At 46.7% G+C, this 16,034-nt stretch overlaps 1 protein-coding gene and 1 long non-coding RNA gene across 2 annotated transcripts in view; one reads left to right on the forward strand and one right to left on the reverse strand.

The window, feature by feature from the left end:
• The first annotated feature begins 9,379 nt into the window (after nt 1-9,379).
• Nucleotides 9,380-13,034, forward strand: LOC311115505 (microfibril-associated glycoprotein 4-like). Its single transcript, XM_084190666.1, has 6 exons — nt 9,380-9,501; nt 9,870-9,918; nt 10,064-10,255; nt 11,379-11,475; nt 11,563-11,730; nt 12,768-13,034. The coding sequence occupies exons 2-6, from the start codon at nt 9,913-9,915 to the stop codon at nt 13,016-13,018; spliced, it is 714 nt and encodes a 237-aa protein (XP_084046792.1). The 5' UTR covers nt 9,380-9,501; nt 9,870-9,912; the 3' UTR covers nt 13,019-13,034.
• A 664-nt stretch (nt 13,035-13,698) lies between these two features.
• LOC311115507 overlaps nt 13,699-16,034 on the reverse strand; it is a 2,690-nt gene continuing 354 nt past the window's right edge. Inside the window, exons 1-4 of the long non-coding RNA XR_014611275.1 lie at nt 15,806-16,034; nt 15,000-15,676; nt 13,786-14,945; nt 13,699-13,749 (exon numbers count right to left, since the gene is read on the reverse strand). The exon at nt 15,806-16,034 is cut by the window's right edge and continues 354 nt beyond it. This is a non-coding gene — a long non-coding RNA (uncharacterized lncRNA). The remainder of the gene's footprint in view (nt 13,750-13,785; nt 14,946-14,999; nt 15,677-15,805) is intronic.

Genomic DNA, 16,034 nt, shown 5'->3' on the forward strand with positions numbered 1-16,034 from the left:
CCACTGTAGTCAGGCCCTGTACATCTCTCTCCAATCTCCCTCCCACTGTAGTCAGGACCTGTACATCTCTCTCCAATCTCCCTCCCACTGTAGTCAGGCCCTGTACATCTCTCTCCAATCTCCCTCCCACTGTAGTCAGGACCTGTACATCTCTCTCCAATCTCCCTCCCACTGTAGTCAGGACCTGTACATCTCTCTCCAATCTCCCTCCCACTGTAGTCAGGACCTGTACATCTCTCTCCAATCTCCCTCCCACTGTAGTCAGGACCTGTCCATCTCTCTCCAATCTCCCTCCCACTGTAGTCAGGACCTGTACATCTCTCTCCAATCTCCCTCCCACTGTAGTCAGGACCTGTACATCTCTCTCCAATCTCCCTCCCACTGTAGTCAGGACCTGTACATCTCTCTCCAATCTCCCTCCCACTGTAGTCAGGACCTGTACATCTCTCTCCAATCTCCCTCCCACTGTAGTCAGGACCTGTACATCTCTCTCCAATCTCCCTCCCACTGTAGTCAGGACCTGTACATCTCTCTCCAATCTCCCTCCCACTGTAGTCAGGACCTGTACATCTCTCTCCAATCTCCCTCCCACTGTAGTCAGGACCTGTACATCTCTCTCCAATCTCCCTCCCACTGTAGTCAGGACCTGTACATCTCTCTCCAATCTCCCTCCCACTGTAGTCAGGACCTGTACATCTCTCTCCAATCTCCCTCCCACTGTAGTCAGGACCTGTACATCTCTCTCCAATCTCCCTCCCACTGTAGTCAGGACCTGTACATCTCTCTCCAATCTCCCTCCCACTGTAGTCAGGACCTGTCCATCTCTCTCCAATCTCCCTCCCACTGTAGTCAGGACCTGTACATCTCTCTCCAATCTCCCTCCCACTGTAGTCAGGACCTGTACATCTCTCTCCAATCTCCCTCCCACTGTAGTCAGGTCCTGTACATCTCTCTCCAATCTCCCTCCCACTGTAGTCAGGACCTGTACATCTCTCTCCAATCTCCCTCCCACTGTAGTCAGGACCTGTACATCTCTCTCCAATCTCCCTCCCACTGTAGTCAGGACCTGTACATCTCTCTCCAATCTCCCTCCCACTGTAGTCAGGACCTGTACATCTCTCTCCAATCTCCCTCCCACTGTAGTCAGGACCTGTACATCTCTCTATGCATCTGACCTCAATGTCTATAGCATCATATAGTCCTCATAGTCCCTCTGTCCCCACAGTCCCTCTGTCCCCACAGTCCCTCTGTCCCCACAGTCCCTCTGTCCCCACAGTCTCTCTGTCCCCACAGTCCCTCTGTCCTCATAGTCCCTCTGTCCTCATAGTCCCTCTGTCCTCATAGTCCCTCTGTCCTCATAGTCCCTCTGTCCTCATAGTCCCTCTGTCCCCACAGTCCCTCTGTCCTCATAGTCCCTCTGTCCCCACAGTCCCTCTGTCCTCATAGTCCCTCTGTCCTCATAGTCCCTCTGTCCTTCACAGTCTCTCTGTCCCCACAGTCCCTCTGTCCTCACAGTCTCTCTGTCCTCACAGTCCTCTCTGACTCTCTGTCCCCACAGTCCCTTTGTCTTCACTGTGTCTCTGTCCCCACAGTGTCTCTGTCCTCAGAGTCTCTCTGTCCCCACAGTCCCTCTGTCCTCACAGTCTCTCTGTCCCCACAGTCCCTCTGTCCCCACAGTCCCTCTGTCCCCACAGTCCCTTTGTCCTCACAGTCTCTCAGTCTCTATGTCACCACAGCAGCAGCAGCAGTGGCCAAGGTCAGGTGCCTTCATTAAACATCCTGTTAATGTTCATATCTACTGCAGTAACATCCTGTTAATGTTCATATCTACTACAGTAACATCCTGTTAATGTTCATATCTACTACAGTAACATCCTGTTAATGTTCATATCTACTACAGTAACATCCTGTTAATGTTCATATCTACTACAGTAACATCCTGTTAATGTTCATATCACACCTGCATTACTAGCTGTTTGGGGTTTTAGGCTGGGTTTCTGTACAGCACTTCGAGATATTAGCTGATGTACGAAGGGCTATATAAAATAAAATTGATTGATTGATATCTACTACAGTAACATCCTGTTAATGTTCATATCTACTACAGTAACATCCTGTTAATGTTCATATCTACTACAGTAACATCCTGTTAATGTTCATATCTACTACAGTAACATCCTGTTAATGTTCATATCTACTCCAGTCATCTCCCCTACAGTAACACACTACTATAAAACAGTCTTTTCCCTAATCTCTGAGTCATTCCTGGGTCCTCTGCTGAAATCTAAGCCCCAGCCACACAATGCGTCACGGTGCCGCAGCATGTTTCTCCTCTGTCCCGTCCCGTAAACACTAACATCCATTACCCGGACACTGGCCCATCTCTCAGCCAATGTCACACCACACATTCCTACAGTCCAAACAAATTAGTAATGATGCAGATAGTGAAACAGTAGAAAGTCATTTATATCAACACTTACTGCTTCTAGGAACTCTGCTCCCTCCTCTACTGCCATTTTCACTGCATTTGAGAGTGAAACCTGAGTCGTCAATTAGCCAAGCAGGGATTGGGCCAAGCAGAGAGCCATTATGTCAGTGCTAAAAATACCTGGCTGGAAGAAACAAGACGAGTTCCGGTGCTCAGCTTTCCCTCTGACACCAGTAGGTAGCACAGGACAGGACACTACAGCAATGGAACTACCGAGCCTGCTAACACTGGTCCTAGCCTGAAACTACCTAGCCTGCTAACACTGATCCTAGCCTGAAACTACCTAGCCTGCTAACACTGGTCCTAGCCTGAAACTACCTAGCCTGCTAACACTGGTCCTAGCCTGAAACTACCTAGCCTGCTAACACTGGTCCTAGCCTGAAACTACCTAGCCTGCTAACACTGGTCCTAGCCTGAAACTACCTAGCCTGCTAACACTGGTCCTAGCCTGAAACTACCTAGCCTGCTAACACTGGTCCTAGCCTGAAACTACCTAGCCTCACAGCTTCCTGACACTACCTAGCCTCACAGCTTCCTGACACTACCTAGCCTCACAGCTTCCTGACACTACCTAGCCTCACAGCTTCCTGACACTACCTAGCCTCACAGCTCCCTGAAACCAGCTAGCCTCACAGCTTCCTGAAACTACCTCACAGCTCACTGACACTACCTCACAGCTCCCTGAAACTACCTCACAGCTTCCTGAAACTACCTAGCCTCACAGCTTCCTGAAACTACCTAGCCTCACAGCTTCATGACACTACCTAGCCTCAAAGCTCCCTGAAACTACCTCACAGCTTCCTGAAACTACCTAGCCTCACAGCTTCCTGACACTACCTAGCCTCACAGCTTCCTGAAACTACCTAGCCTCACAGCTCCCTGAAACTACCTAGCCTCACAGCTTCCTGAAACTACCTAGCCTCACAGCTCCCTGAAACTACCTAGCCTCACAGCTTCCTGAAACTACCTAGCCTCACAGCTTCCTGACACTACCTAGCCTCACAGCTTCCTGAAACTACCTCACAGCTTCCTGAAACTACCTAGCCTCACAGCTTCCTGACACTACCTAGCCTCATAGCTTCCTGAAACTACCTAGCCTCACAGCTTCCTGAAACTACCTCGCCTCACAGCTTCCTGACACTACCTAGCCTCACAGCTCCCTGAAACTACCTCACAGCTTCCTGAAACTACCTAGCCTCACAGCTTCCTGAAACTACCTAGCCTCACAGCTACCTGAAACTACCTCACAGCTTCCTGAAACTACCTAGCCTCACAGCTTCCTGAAACTACCTAGCCTCACAGCTACCTGAAACTACCTCACAGCTTCCTGAAACTACCTAGCCTCACAGCTCCCTGAAACTACCTCACAGCTTCCTGAAACTACCTAGCCTCACAGCTTCCTGACACTACCTAGCCTCACAGCTTCCTGACACTACCTAGCCTCACAGCTTCCTGACACTACCTAGCCTCACAGCTTCCTGACACTACCTAGCCTCACAGCTCCCTGAAACCAGCTAGCCTCACAGCTTCCTGAAACTACCTCACAGCTCACTGACACTACCTCACAGCTCCCTGAAACTACCTCACAGCTTCCTGAAACTACCTAGCCTCACAGCTTCCTGAAACTACCTAGCCTCACAGCTTCATGACACTACCTAGCCTCACAGCTTCCTGAAACTACCTAGCCTCACAGCTTCCTGAAACTACCTAGCCTCACAGCTCCCTGAAACTACCTAGCCTCACAGCTCCCTGAAACTACCTAGCCTCACAGCTCCCTGAAACTACCTAGCCTCAAAGCTCCCTGAAACTACCTCACAGCTTCCTGAAACTACCTAGCCTCACAGCTTCCTGACACTACCTAGCCTCATAGCTTCCTGAAACTACCTAGCCTCACAGCTTCCTGAAACTACCTCGCCTCACAGCTTCCTGACACTACCTAGCCTCACAGCTCCCTGAAACTACCTAGCCTCACAGCTCCCTGAAACTACCTAGCCTCACAGCTCCCTGAAACTACCTAGCCTCACAGCTTCCTGAAACTACCTAGCCTCACAGCTCCCTGAAACTACCTAGCCTCACAGCTTCCTGAAACTACCTAGCCTCACAGCTTCCTGACACTACCTAGCCTCACAGCTTCCTGAAACTACCTCACAGCTTCCTGAAACTACCTAGCCTCACAGCTTCCTGACACTACCTAGCCTCATAGCTTCCTGAAACTACCTAGCCTCACAGCTTCCTGAAACTACCTCGCCTCACAGCTTCCTGACACTACCTAGCCTCACAGCTCCCTGAAACTACCTCACAGCTTCCTGAAACTACCTAGCCTCACAGCTTCCTGAAACTACCTAGCCTCACAGCTACCTGAAACTACCTCACAGCTTCCTGAAACTACCTAGCCTCACAGCTTCCTGAAACTACCTAGCCTCACAGCTACCTGAAACTACCTCACAGCTTCCTGAAACTACCTAGCCTCACAGCTCCCTGAAACTACCTCACAGCTCCCTGAAACTACCTAGCCTCACAGCTTCCTGAAACTACCTAGCCTCACAGCTCCCTGAAACTACCTAGCCTCACAGCTTCCTGAAACTACCTAGCCTCACAGCTCCCTGAAACTACCTAGCCTCACAGCTTCCTGAAACTACCTAGCCTCACAGCTCCCTGAAACTACCTAGCCTCACAGCTTCCTGACACTACCTAGCCTCACAGCTTCCTGACACTACCTAGCCTCACAGCTCCCTGAAACTACCTCACAGCTTCCTGACACTACCTAGCCTCACAGCTCCCTGAAACTACCTCACAGCTCCCTGAAACTACCTAGCCTCACAGCTCCCTGAAACTACCTCACAGCTTCCTGACACTACCTAGCCTCACAGCTTCCTGAAACTACCTCACAGCTCCCTGAAACTACCTAGCCTCACAGGTCCCTGAAACTACCTAGCCTCACAGCTTCCTGACACTACCTAGCCTCACAGCTCCCTGAAACTACCTCACAGCTTCCTGACACTACCTAGCCTCACAGCTTCCTGAAACTACCTCACAGCTCCCTGAAACTACCTAGCCTCACAGCTCCCTGAAACTACCTAGCCTCACAGCTTCCTGACACTACCTAGCCTCACAGCTCCCTGAAACTACCTAGCCTCACAGCTTCCTGACACTACCTAGCCTCACAGCTCCCTGAAACTACCTCACAGCTTCCTGAAACTACCTAGCCTCACAGCTCCCTGAAACTACCTAGCCTCACAGCTTCCTGAAACTACCTAGCCTCACAGCTCCCTGAAACTACCTAGCCTCACAGCTTCCTGAAACTACCTCACAGCTTCCTGAAACTACCTAGCCTCACAGCTCCCTGAAACTACCTAGCCTCACAGCTTCCTGAAACTACCTAGCCTCACAGCTTCCTGAAACTACCTAGCCTCACAGCTTCCTGAAACTACCTAGCCTCACAGCTTCCTGAAACTACCTAGGCTCACAGCTCCCTGACAATAATACTGGTGCTGTGACCACCAGCCTTCCCCCCAGCTGTCTCCACAGACAGCGCCTCCACATAGCTGAGCTGGGAATCTCTCCCCCACTGACCATATGTGTAGGTGCTAGTCACTCTGGGCAGCAGGATATGCAGGGGGACCAAAATAGCAGCGCAGAATCAGCTGGTTTGGACCGGCCCCGCTGGCCTCCCTGTCTGGAATCTGTTCTGCCAAGTCCTATTGGAATCTAGTTTATCAGCTCTTTTCTCTCTACAATGCAGTCCACAGCCAGTTAGTCAGCCAGCCAGCCAGTTAGTCAGCCAGCCAGCCAGTTAGTCAGCCAGCCGGTCGGTTAGTCAGCCAGCCAGTTAGTCAGCCAGCCAGCCAGTTAGTCAGCCAGCCAGTTAGTCAGCCAGCCAGCCAGTTAGTCAGCCAGCCGGTCGGTTAGTCAGCCAGCCAGCCGGTTAGTCAGCCAGCCGGTCGGTTAGTCAGCCAGCCAGCCAACCAGTTAGTCAGCCAGCCAGTTAGTCAGCCAGCCGGTCGGTTAGTCAGCCAGCCAGCCAGTTAGTCAGCCAGCCAGTTAGTCAGCCAGCCAGCCAGTTAGTCAGCCAGCCAGTTAGTCAGCCAGCCGGTCGGTTAGTCAGCCAGCCAGCCAGTTAGTCAGCCAGCCAGCCAGTTAGTCAGCCAGCCGGTCGGTTAGTCAGCCAGCCGGTCGGTTAGTCAGCCAGCCAGCCAACCAGTTAGTCAGCCAGCCAGTTAGTCAGCCAGCCAGTCAGTTAGTCAGCCAGCCAGTTAGTCAGCCAGCCAGCCAACCAGTTAGTCAGCCAGCCAGTTAGTCAGCCAGCCGGTCGGTTAGTCAGCCAGCCAGCCAGTTAGTCAGCCAGCCGGTCGGTTAGTCAGCCAGCCAGTCGGTTAGTCAGCCAGCCGGTCGGTTAGTCAGCCAGCCAGCCAGCCAGTTAGTCAGCCAGCCAGTTAGTCAGCCAGCCAGTCAGTTAGTCAGCCAGCCAGTTAGTCAGCCAGCCAGCCAGTTAGTCAGCCAGCCGGTCGGTTAGTCAGCCAGCCGGTCGGTTAGTCAGCCAGCCGGTCGGTTAGTCAGCCAGCCGGTCGGTTAGTCAGCCAGCCAGTCAGTTAGTCAGCCAGTCAGTTAGTCAGCCAGCCAGTTAGTCAGTCAGCCAGCCAGTTAGTCAGCCAGCCAGCCAGTTAGTCAGCCAGCCAGTTAGTCAGCCAGCCGGTCGGTTAGTCAGCCAGCCAGTCGGTTAGTCAGCCAGCCAGTTAGTCAGCCAGCCAGTCTGCCAGTTAGTCAGCCAGTCATCCAGTCAGTCAGCCAGCCAGCCGGTCGGTTAGTCAGCCAGCCAGCCAGTTAGTCAGCCAGCCAGTCAGCCAGCCAGCCAGCCAGTTAGTCAGCCAGCCAGTCAGCCAGCCAGCCAGCCAGTTAGTCAGCCAGCCAGTTAGTCAGCCAGCCAGTCTGCCAGTTAGTCAACCAGTCATCCAGTAAACCAGCCAGCCAGTCAGCACGGCTCATCCCGGCTCAGCCACCCAACACCTTGGTCCCTCACCCCACTGCTGGACTGGACCCGGCTGGTCTGGTAGAAAGCCTCTGGACAGTTGAACCACTGACCGGCAGCATAAACAGCCTTTCTCCCCCACAGCCGCCAACATAATTAATTGAACCAATGCAGTCAGCAGTAATTCATTCCGATAGTTTGAAATGCCTCCCTCTCTTTGAGACTTGCCAGTGCAATCTAATTCAAGATTCTTGGCCTCATAAGAAACCAAACTAGCCAAACATGAAATAAATGTAATAACTAAATTCCATTATATTGGTAAAGGTCAATTAAAATATATTTGTATTAATGACAGGTGTGGTTTCTTTGACTAAATAATTGTAGGCATTAAGGAGAAATGTACAGTCAGTGTATCCAACTAGTTCAGTAGGAAAAACAACTATCTATTATAAAGTGTTCCATTGTTTACTGGTCTTTTGACAAGTTGAGCCAGATCAATATTGCAAAGAGCAGCCTCTATCACTATCAGTCAGATATAGTCACATTCATTGGTTTAGGATATTATTATGGGCTTCAAACGACCTACAGGCCAGAGTGTTTCCTGGAATGACTGGACCTGAGTGCTGCAATGTGCTCTGGTTTCTCTTCATAAAGAGGTTTGGACCAGGGAATGACTGGACCTGAGTGCTGCAATGGGCTCTGGATTCCCTTTATAAAGAGGTTTGGACCAGGGAATGTACTGAGTGCTGCAATGGGCTCTGGGTTCCCTTCATAAAGAGGTTTGGACCAGGGAATGTACTGAGTGCTGCAATGGGCTCTGGATTCCCTTTATAAAGAGGTTTGGACCAGGGAATGACTGGACCTGAGTGCTGCAATGTCCTCTGGATTCCCTTCATAAAGAGGTTTGGACCAGGGAATGTACAGAGTGCTGCAATGGGCTGAGTGCTGCAATGTGCTCTGGTTTCTCTTCATAAAGAGGTTTGGACCAGGGAATGTACAGAGTGTTGCAATGTCCTCTGGATTCCCTTTATAAAGAGGTTTGGACCAGGGAATGTACTGAGTGCTGCAATGGGCTGAGTGCTGCAATGTGCTCTGGTTTCTCTTCATAAAGAGGTTTGGACCAGGGAATGTACTGAGTGCTGCAATGTCCTCTGGTTTCTCTTCATAAAGAGGTTTGGACCAGGGAATGTACAGAGTGTTGCAATGTCCTCTGGTTTCTCTTCATAAAGAGGTTTGGACCAGGGAATGTACAGAGTGCTGCAATGTGCTCTGGATTCCCTTTATAAAGAGGTTTGGACCAGGGAATGTACAGAGTGCTGCAATGGGCTCTGGATTCCCTTTATAAAATAGGTTTGGACCAGGGAATGTACTGAGTGCTGCAATGTGCTCTGGATTCCCTTTATAAAAGAGGTTTGGACCAGGGAATGTACAGAGTGTTGCAATGTCCTCTGGATTCCCTTTATACAAGAGGTTTGGACCAGGGAATGTACAGTGTGTTGCAATGTCCTCTTGTCTCTTTTCATAAAGAGGTTTGGACCAGGGAATGTACTGAGTGCTGCAATGTGCTCTGGGTTCCCCTTATAAAAGAGGTTTGGACCAGGGAATGTACTGAGTGTTGCAATGTCCTCTGGGTTCCCTTTATAAAAGAGGTTTGGACCAGGGAATGTACAGAGTGTTGCAATGTCCTCTGGTTTCTCTTCATAAAGAGGTTTGGACCAGGGAATGTACAGAGTGTTGCAATGTCCTCTGGGTTCCCTTTATAAAAGAGGTTTGGACCAGGGAATGTACAGAGTGTTGCAATGTCCTCTGGTTTCTCTTCATAAAGAGGTTTGGACCAGGGAATGTACAGAGTGTTGCAATGTCCTCTGGGTTCCCCTTATAAAAGAGGTTTGGACCAGGGAATGTACAGAGTGTTGCAATGGGCTCTGGGTTCCCTTTATAAAAGAGGTGTGCATCTTAGTGGGAACAAACATCTGCTGAAGACACTGACATCTGATCTGTCAGAACAAACATCTGCTGAAGACGCTGACATCTGTCACTCATACAGGTGAGCTCATGCATGTCTCACTATTCTCAACTAAAGACCTACTTTTCTCCTTCATGAATACATCGATCACAAATCATTTCAAATAAAACTATTAGGAAGGGAGGTTATGTGCATCTTTCCTGGTGCCTAATGTAACATTCTCCAATCTGTTCAGTCATCATTGGACCTAACAGTCCTGTTTGTTAACCAACAGCTGGTGACCTGAACAGTACTGTAGTAAACAGTGACTGCTGTGTAAGTCTTAGTAGGTCAGCTGGTGACCTGAACAGTACTGTAGTAAACAGTGACTGCTGTGTAAGTCTTAGTATGTCACCAACAGCTGGTGACCTGAACAGTACTGTAGTCAATATGCTCCTCTTTCCATACAGGAAGTCCATTCAACTCAAAGGCAAACAGACGTCTATCACAACAATGATGGTAGGTATTAATAAAGCACACTATTATTAGAATGATCAGAAAACAGCATTCAGAGATACTAATGTGAATATAGGACGTCTCTAATGAACCAACACTAGACAGGATTTGCATTCCAACTGCTATATCCATCTACCCTGTGCTGCAGTCCATCCTGCTGCTGGCTCTAATGGTCCCAGTGGTGGTGCAGTCCTCCCTGCAGCCAGTGGACTGTGATGAGGTCTACAGATCAGGCTCTGGACAAAACGGGGTCTACACCATCTACCCTGCCGGACCCACCTCACCTGTCCAGGTGTTCTGTGACATGGGATTGGAAAGTGCTTATCTAGGAAAGTGGACGGTCAGTATCAATTTACCATGAACAATCTCTCTCTCTCTCTTAATCTGTCAATTAAACAATCTCTCTCTCTCTTAATATGTCAATTAAACAATCTCTCTCTCTTAATCTGTCAATTAAACAATCTCTCTCTCTCTTAATATGTCAATTAAACAATCTCTCTCTCTTAATCTGTCAATTAAACAATCTCTCTCTCTCTCTTAATCTGTCAATTAAACAATCTTTCTCTCTCTTAATATGTCAATTAAACAATCTCTCTCTCTTAATCTGTCAATTAAACAATCTCTCTCTCTTAATATCTCAATTAAACAATCTCTCTCTCTCTTAATCTGTCAATTAAACCATCTCCCTCTCTTAATCTGTCAATTAAACAGTCTCTCTCTCACTCTTAATCTGTCAATTAAATCATCTCTCTCTCTCTTTTAATCTGACAATTAAACAATAACACTCTCTCTTAATCTGTCAATTAAACAATCTCTCTCTCTTAATCTCTCAATTAAACAATCTCTCTCTCTCTCTTAATCTGTCAATTAAACCATCTCCCTCTCTTAATCTGTCAATTAAACAGTCTCTCTCTCACTCTTAATCTGTCAATTAAATCATCTCTCTCTCTCTCTCTCTCTCTCTCTCGCTCTCTTAATCTGACAATTAAACAATATCTCTCTCTCTAAATATGTCAATTAAACAATCTCTCTCTCTTGTAATCTGTCAATTAAACAATCTCTCTCTCTTAATCTCTCAATTAAACAATCTCGCTCTCTCTCTTAATCTGTCAATTAAACAATATCTCTCTCTCTTAATCTGTCAATTAAACAATCTCTCTCTCTCTCTTAATCTGTCAATTAAACAATCTCTATCTCTCTTAATATGTCAATTAAACAATCTCTCTCTCTCTCTCTTAATCTGTCAATTAAACAATATCTCTCTCTCTTAATCTGTCAATTAAACACACTCTTTCTCTTAATCTGTCAATTAAACAATCTCTCTCTCTCTGTTAATCTGTCAATTAAATAATCTATCTCTCTTAATCTGTCAATTAAATAATATATCTCTATCTCTTAATCTGTCAATGAAACAATCTCTCTCTCTCTTAATCTGTCAATTAAACAATCTCTCTCTAAATCAGTTGATTCAGAGCCGACAGGATGGATCAGTGAACTTCCACAGGAAGTGGGATCAGTACAAGAGTGGTTTTGGGAGCGCAGCTGGAGAGTACTGGCTGGGTAAGAACTGGTTTAACTTCTAGCCAAGGCCAGTTGTCATTGTATTCAGACAACACAGTGAATTGCTATGTTGATATCATTCTCCAGGTCTGGAGACAATGCATCTCCTGACTATGAAAGGAAGCTATGAGCTGAGGGTGGACATGGAGGACTTTGAGGGGAAGAAGGTCTATGCTCAGTACTCCTCCTTCTCTGTTGGACCAGAGGCTGAAGGATACCTGCTAACACTGGGCTCATTCAAAGATGGAGGAGCAGGTGGGTGACAATTTATATATTGTCCAAGAAAAAATAACCCAAGATAAAAATCTAAGAAAATAGTCCAAGAATATATATACTGTAGTACCAGAATATAGCACCAGAATATAGTCCAAGAATATAGCACCAGAATATAGTCCAAGAATATAGCACCAGAATATAGTCCAAGAATATAGCACCAGAATATAGCACCAGAATATAGCACCAGAATATAGCACCAGAATATAGTCTAAGAATATAGCACCAGAATATAGCACCAGAATATAGTCCAAGAATATAGCACCAGAATATAGTCCAAGAATATAGCACCAGAATATAGCACCAGAATATAGCACCAGAATATAGTCCAAGAATATAGCACCAGAATATAGTCCAAGAATATAGCACCAGAATATAGCACCAGAATATAGCACCAGAATATAGTCCAAGAATATAGCACCAGAATATAATCCAAGAATATAGCACCAGAATATAGTCCAAGAATATAGCACCAGAATATAGTCCAAGAATACAGCACCAGAATATAGTCCAAGAATATAGCACCAGAAAATAGCACCGGAAAATAGCACCAGAATATAGTACCAAATACAAGTACCAAATTTGAAACCCCACCTCTTTAAGGAATACCTGGGATAGGATAAAGTAATCATTTTACCCCCCCCCAAAAAAATAAAATAAAATAAATAATAATTGTAAAGTGGTTATCCCACTGGCTATAAGGTCAATGCACCAATTTGTAAGTCGCTCTGGATAAGAGCGTCTGCTAAATGACGTAAATGTAAATGTATAGCACTAGAATATAGCACTAGAATATAGCACCAGAATATAGTACCAGAATATATTACCATAATATAGCACTAGAATAAAGCACCAGAATATAGTCCAAGAATATAATACCAGAATATAGTACCAGAAAAAAAATCTAGAAAAATAGTCCAAGAAAATCTGTCAACAAGGAGTCATACCTAAAGATTTGCCAGTGGAAGTTTTATCATTAGGTTCCCTAGAGACCTGAACTATCTTCCTCTTTTCCTCAGGAGATTCTCTGGTTTTTCACAATGGTCATAAATTTACAACATTAGATAAAGACCAGGACCTGAACGGCGCCAACTGTGCCCATGTGTACTACGGAGGATTTTGGCACAACGACTGCCATTTTGCTAACCCCAATGGGATATATGCATGGGGCGAGTCTGCCTATGGTATTGGCATCAACTGGAAAACATGGAGAGGCTATACATACTCCCTGAAAACCATCACTATGAAGATCAGACCAGCCACTGCATAGAAGTGAATTAGCTTAACTGATAACCACCTCTATTTCTAACACAACTGTACAATCTGATTTTTCAATAACAATTACTGCCATACAAACAATTCCAGAACGTGCACATATTCCATATCTAAGGGAGGGGGTCTCTTTCTTTCTAAGTAGGGTTTGTGTTGGGTCTTCCAGAGATTAGACGGTGCAGCAGGCCACAGAATATCACAGATCTACTAAGAAGTGCAGTGTTGCCATAGCAACAGAACCCTGACTGCAGTGGGGATGATAATGAGTCTGACCCATCATTTAACTCTCTCTGTCTCTTACCTTAACCCACTGTCTCTCTGTCTCTTACCTTAACCCACTGTCTCTCTGTCTCTTACCTTAACCCACTGTCTCTCTGTCTCTTACCTTAACCCACTGTCTATCTGTCTCTTACCTTAACCCACTGTCTCTCTGTCTCTCTGTCTCTTTCCTTAACCCACTGTCTCTCTGTCTCTTACCTTAACCCACTGTCTCTCTGTCTCTTACCTTAACCCACTGTCTCTCTGTCTCTTACCTTAACCCACTGTCTCTCTGTCTCTTACCTTAACCCACTGTCTCTCTGTCTCTTACCTTAACCCACTGTCTCTCTGTCTCTTACCTTAACCCACTGTCTCTCTGTCTCTTTCCTTAACCCACTGTCTCTCTGTCTCTTACCTTATCCCACTGTCTCTCTGTCTCTTACCTTAACCCACTGTCTCTCTGTCTCTTACCTTAACCCACTGTCTCTCTGTATCTCTGTCTCTTACCTTAACCCACTGTCTCTCTGTCTCTTACCTTAACCCACTGTCTCTCTGTCTCTTACCTTAACCCACTGTCTCTCTGTATCTCTGTCTCTTACCTTAACCCACTGTCTCTCTGTCTCTTACCTTAACCCACTGTCTCTCTGTCTCTTTCCTTAACCCACTGTATCTCTGTCTCTTACCTTAACCCACTGTCTCTCTGTCTCTTACCTTAACCCACTGTCTCTCTGTCTCTTTCCTTAACCCACTGTCTCTCTGTCTCTTACCTTAACCCACTGTCTCTCTGTATCTTACCTTAACCCACTGTCTCTCACCTTAACCCACTGTCTCTCTGTCTCTCTGTCTCTTACCTTAACCCACTGTCTCTCTGTCTCTCTGTCTCTTACCTTAACCCACTGTCTCTCTGTCTCTTACCTTAACCCACTGTCTCTCTGTCTCTTTCCTTAACCCACTGTCTCTCTGTCTCTTACCTTAACCCACTGTATCTCTGTCTCTTTCCTTAACCCACTGTCTCTCTGTCTCTCTGTCTCTTTCCTTAACCCACTGTCTCTCTGTCTCTTACCTTAACCCACTGTCTCTCTGTCTCTTTCCTTAACCCACTGTCTCTCTGTCTCTTACCTTAACCCACTGTCTCTCTGTCTCTTTCCTTAACCCACTGTATCTCTGTCTCTTACCTTAACCCACTGTCTCTCTGTCTCTTACCTTAACCCACTGTCTCTCACCTTAACCCACTGTCTCTCTGTCTCTTTCCTTAACCCACTGTCTCTCTGTCTCTTACCTTAACCCACTGTCTCTCTGTCTCTTACCTTAACCCACTGTCTCTCTGTCTCTTACCTTAACCCACTGTCTCTCTGTCTCTCTGTCTCTTACCTTAACCCACTGTCTCTCTGTCTCTTACCCTAACCCACTGTCTCTCTGTCTCTTACCTTAACCCACTGTCTCTCTGTCTCTTACCTTAACCCACTGTCTCTCACCTTAACCCACTGTCTCTCTGTCTCTCTGTCTCTTACCTTAACCCACTGTCTCTCTGTCTCTTACCTTAACCCACTGTCTCTCTGTCTCTTTCCTTAACCCACTGTCTCTCTGTCTCTCTGTCTCTTTCCTTAACCCACTGTCTCTCTGTCTCTCTGTCTCTTTCCTTAACCCACTGTCTCTCTGTCTCTTACCTTAACCCACTGTCTCTGTCTCTTTCCTTAACCCACTGTCTCTCTGTCTCTTACCTTAACCCACTGTCTCTCTGTCTCTCTGTCTCTAACCTTAACCCACTGTCTCTCTGTTTATTACCTTAACCCACTGTCTCTCTGTCTCTTACCTTAACCCACTGTCTATCTGTCTCTTACCTTAACCCACTGTCTATCTGTCTCTTACCTTAACCCACTGTCTCTCTGTCTCTTACCTTAACCCACTGTCTCTCTGTCTCTTACCTTAACCCTCTGTCTCTCTGTCTCTTTCCTTAACCCACTGTCTCTCTGTATCTCTGTCTCTTACCTTAACCCACTGTCTCTCTGTCTCTTACCTTAACCCACTGTCTGTTATGATCAACAACACTTGAAATAAAGATAGATACTCTACCTGCAAAATAAAGAAAGATACTCTACCTGCAAAAGACTGAATGCTCCCGCAGTTTATTGTGCAATGTTTAGAACCAAAGGTCTTTGTTGACATGGTAAAACAACCTCAATTCACTTTCAGCTCCATATTGAAATGCCATCAGTTTATTATCTATGTGACTTTAGAATAATGACATGTGTGTTGACTTCAGCCAATAATGTGCAACCATGTTGAATTGGGTTTGTGGGTAAGATGGTGAAGTAATTCCAGAAATGATGGTGGACCTATTGAGTGGCTTTAAATGTCAAAATACATCACCACATTGGGTGAATGGAGTGAGAGATGCCTCCTGTCTGTCTGTCGATCTTAGGGAATGGAGTGAGAGATGCCTCCTGTCTGTCTGTCGATCTTAGTGAATGGAGTGAGAGATGCCTCCTGTCTGTCTGTAGATCTTATTGAATGGAGTGAGAGATGCCTCCTGTCTGTCTGTGTGTAGATCTTAGTGAATGGAGTGAGAGATGCCTCCTGTCTGTCTGTGTGTAGATCTTAGTGAATGGAGTGAGAGATGCCTCCTGTCTGTGTGTCGATCTTAGTGAATGGAGTGAGAGATGCCTCCTGTCTGTGTGTAGATCTTAGTGAATGGAGTGAGAGATGCCTCCTGTCTGTCTGTAGATCTTAGTGAATGGAGTGAGAGATGCCTCCTG

Source organism: Coregonus lavaretus, assembly GCF_964263955.1.
Source record: "Coregonus lavaretus genome assembly, contig: HAP1_SCAFFOLD_1471, whole genome shotgun sequence".
NCBI classification, from domain to species: domain Eukaryota; kingdom Metazoa; phylum Chordata; class Actinopteri; order Salmoniformes; family Salmonidae; genus Coregonus; species Coregonus lavaretus.

Coding starts and splice junctions, on each gene's coding strand:
- LOC311115505 (XM_084190666.1), top strand. Junction 10,256..11,378: donor CTTATCTAGGAAAGTGGACG/GTCAGTATCAAT, acceptor TCTCTAAATCAG/TTGATTCAGAGCCGACAGGA. Junction 11,476..11,562: donor AGCTGGAGAGTACTGGCTGG/GTAAGAACTGGT, acceptor ATCATTCTCCAG/GTCTGGAGACAATGCATCTC.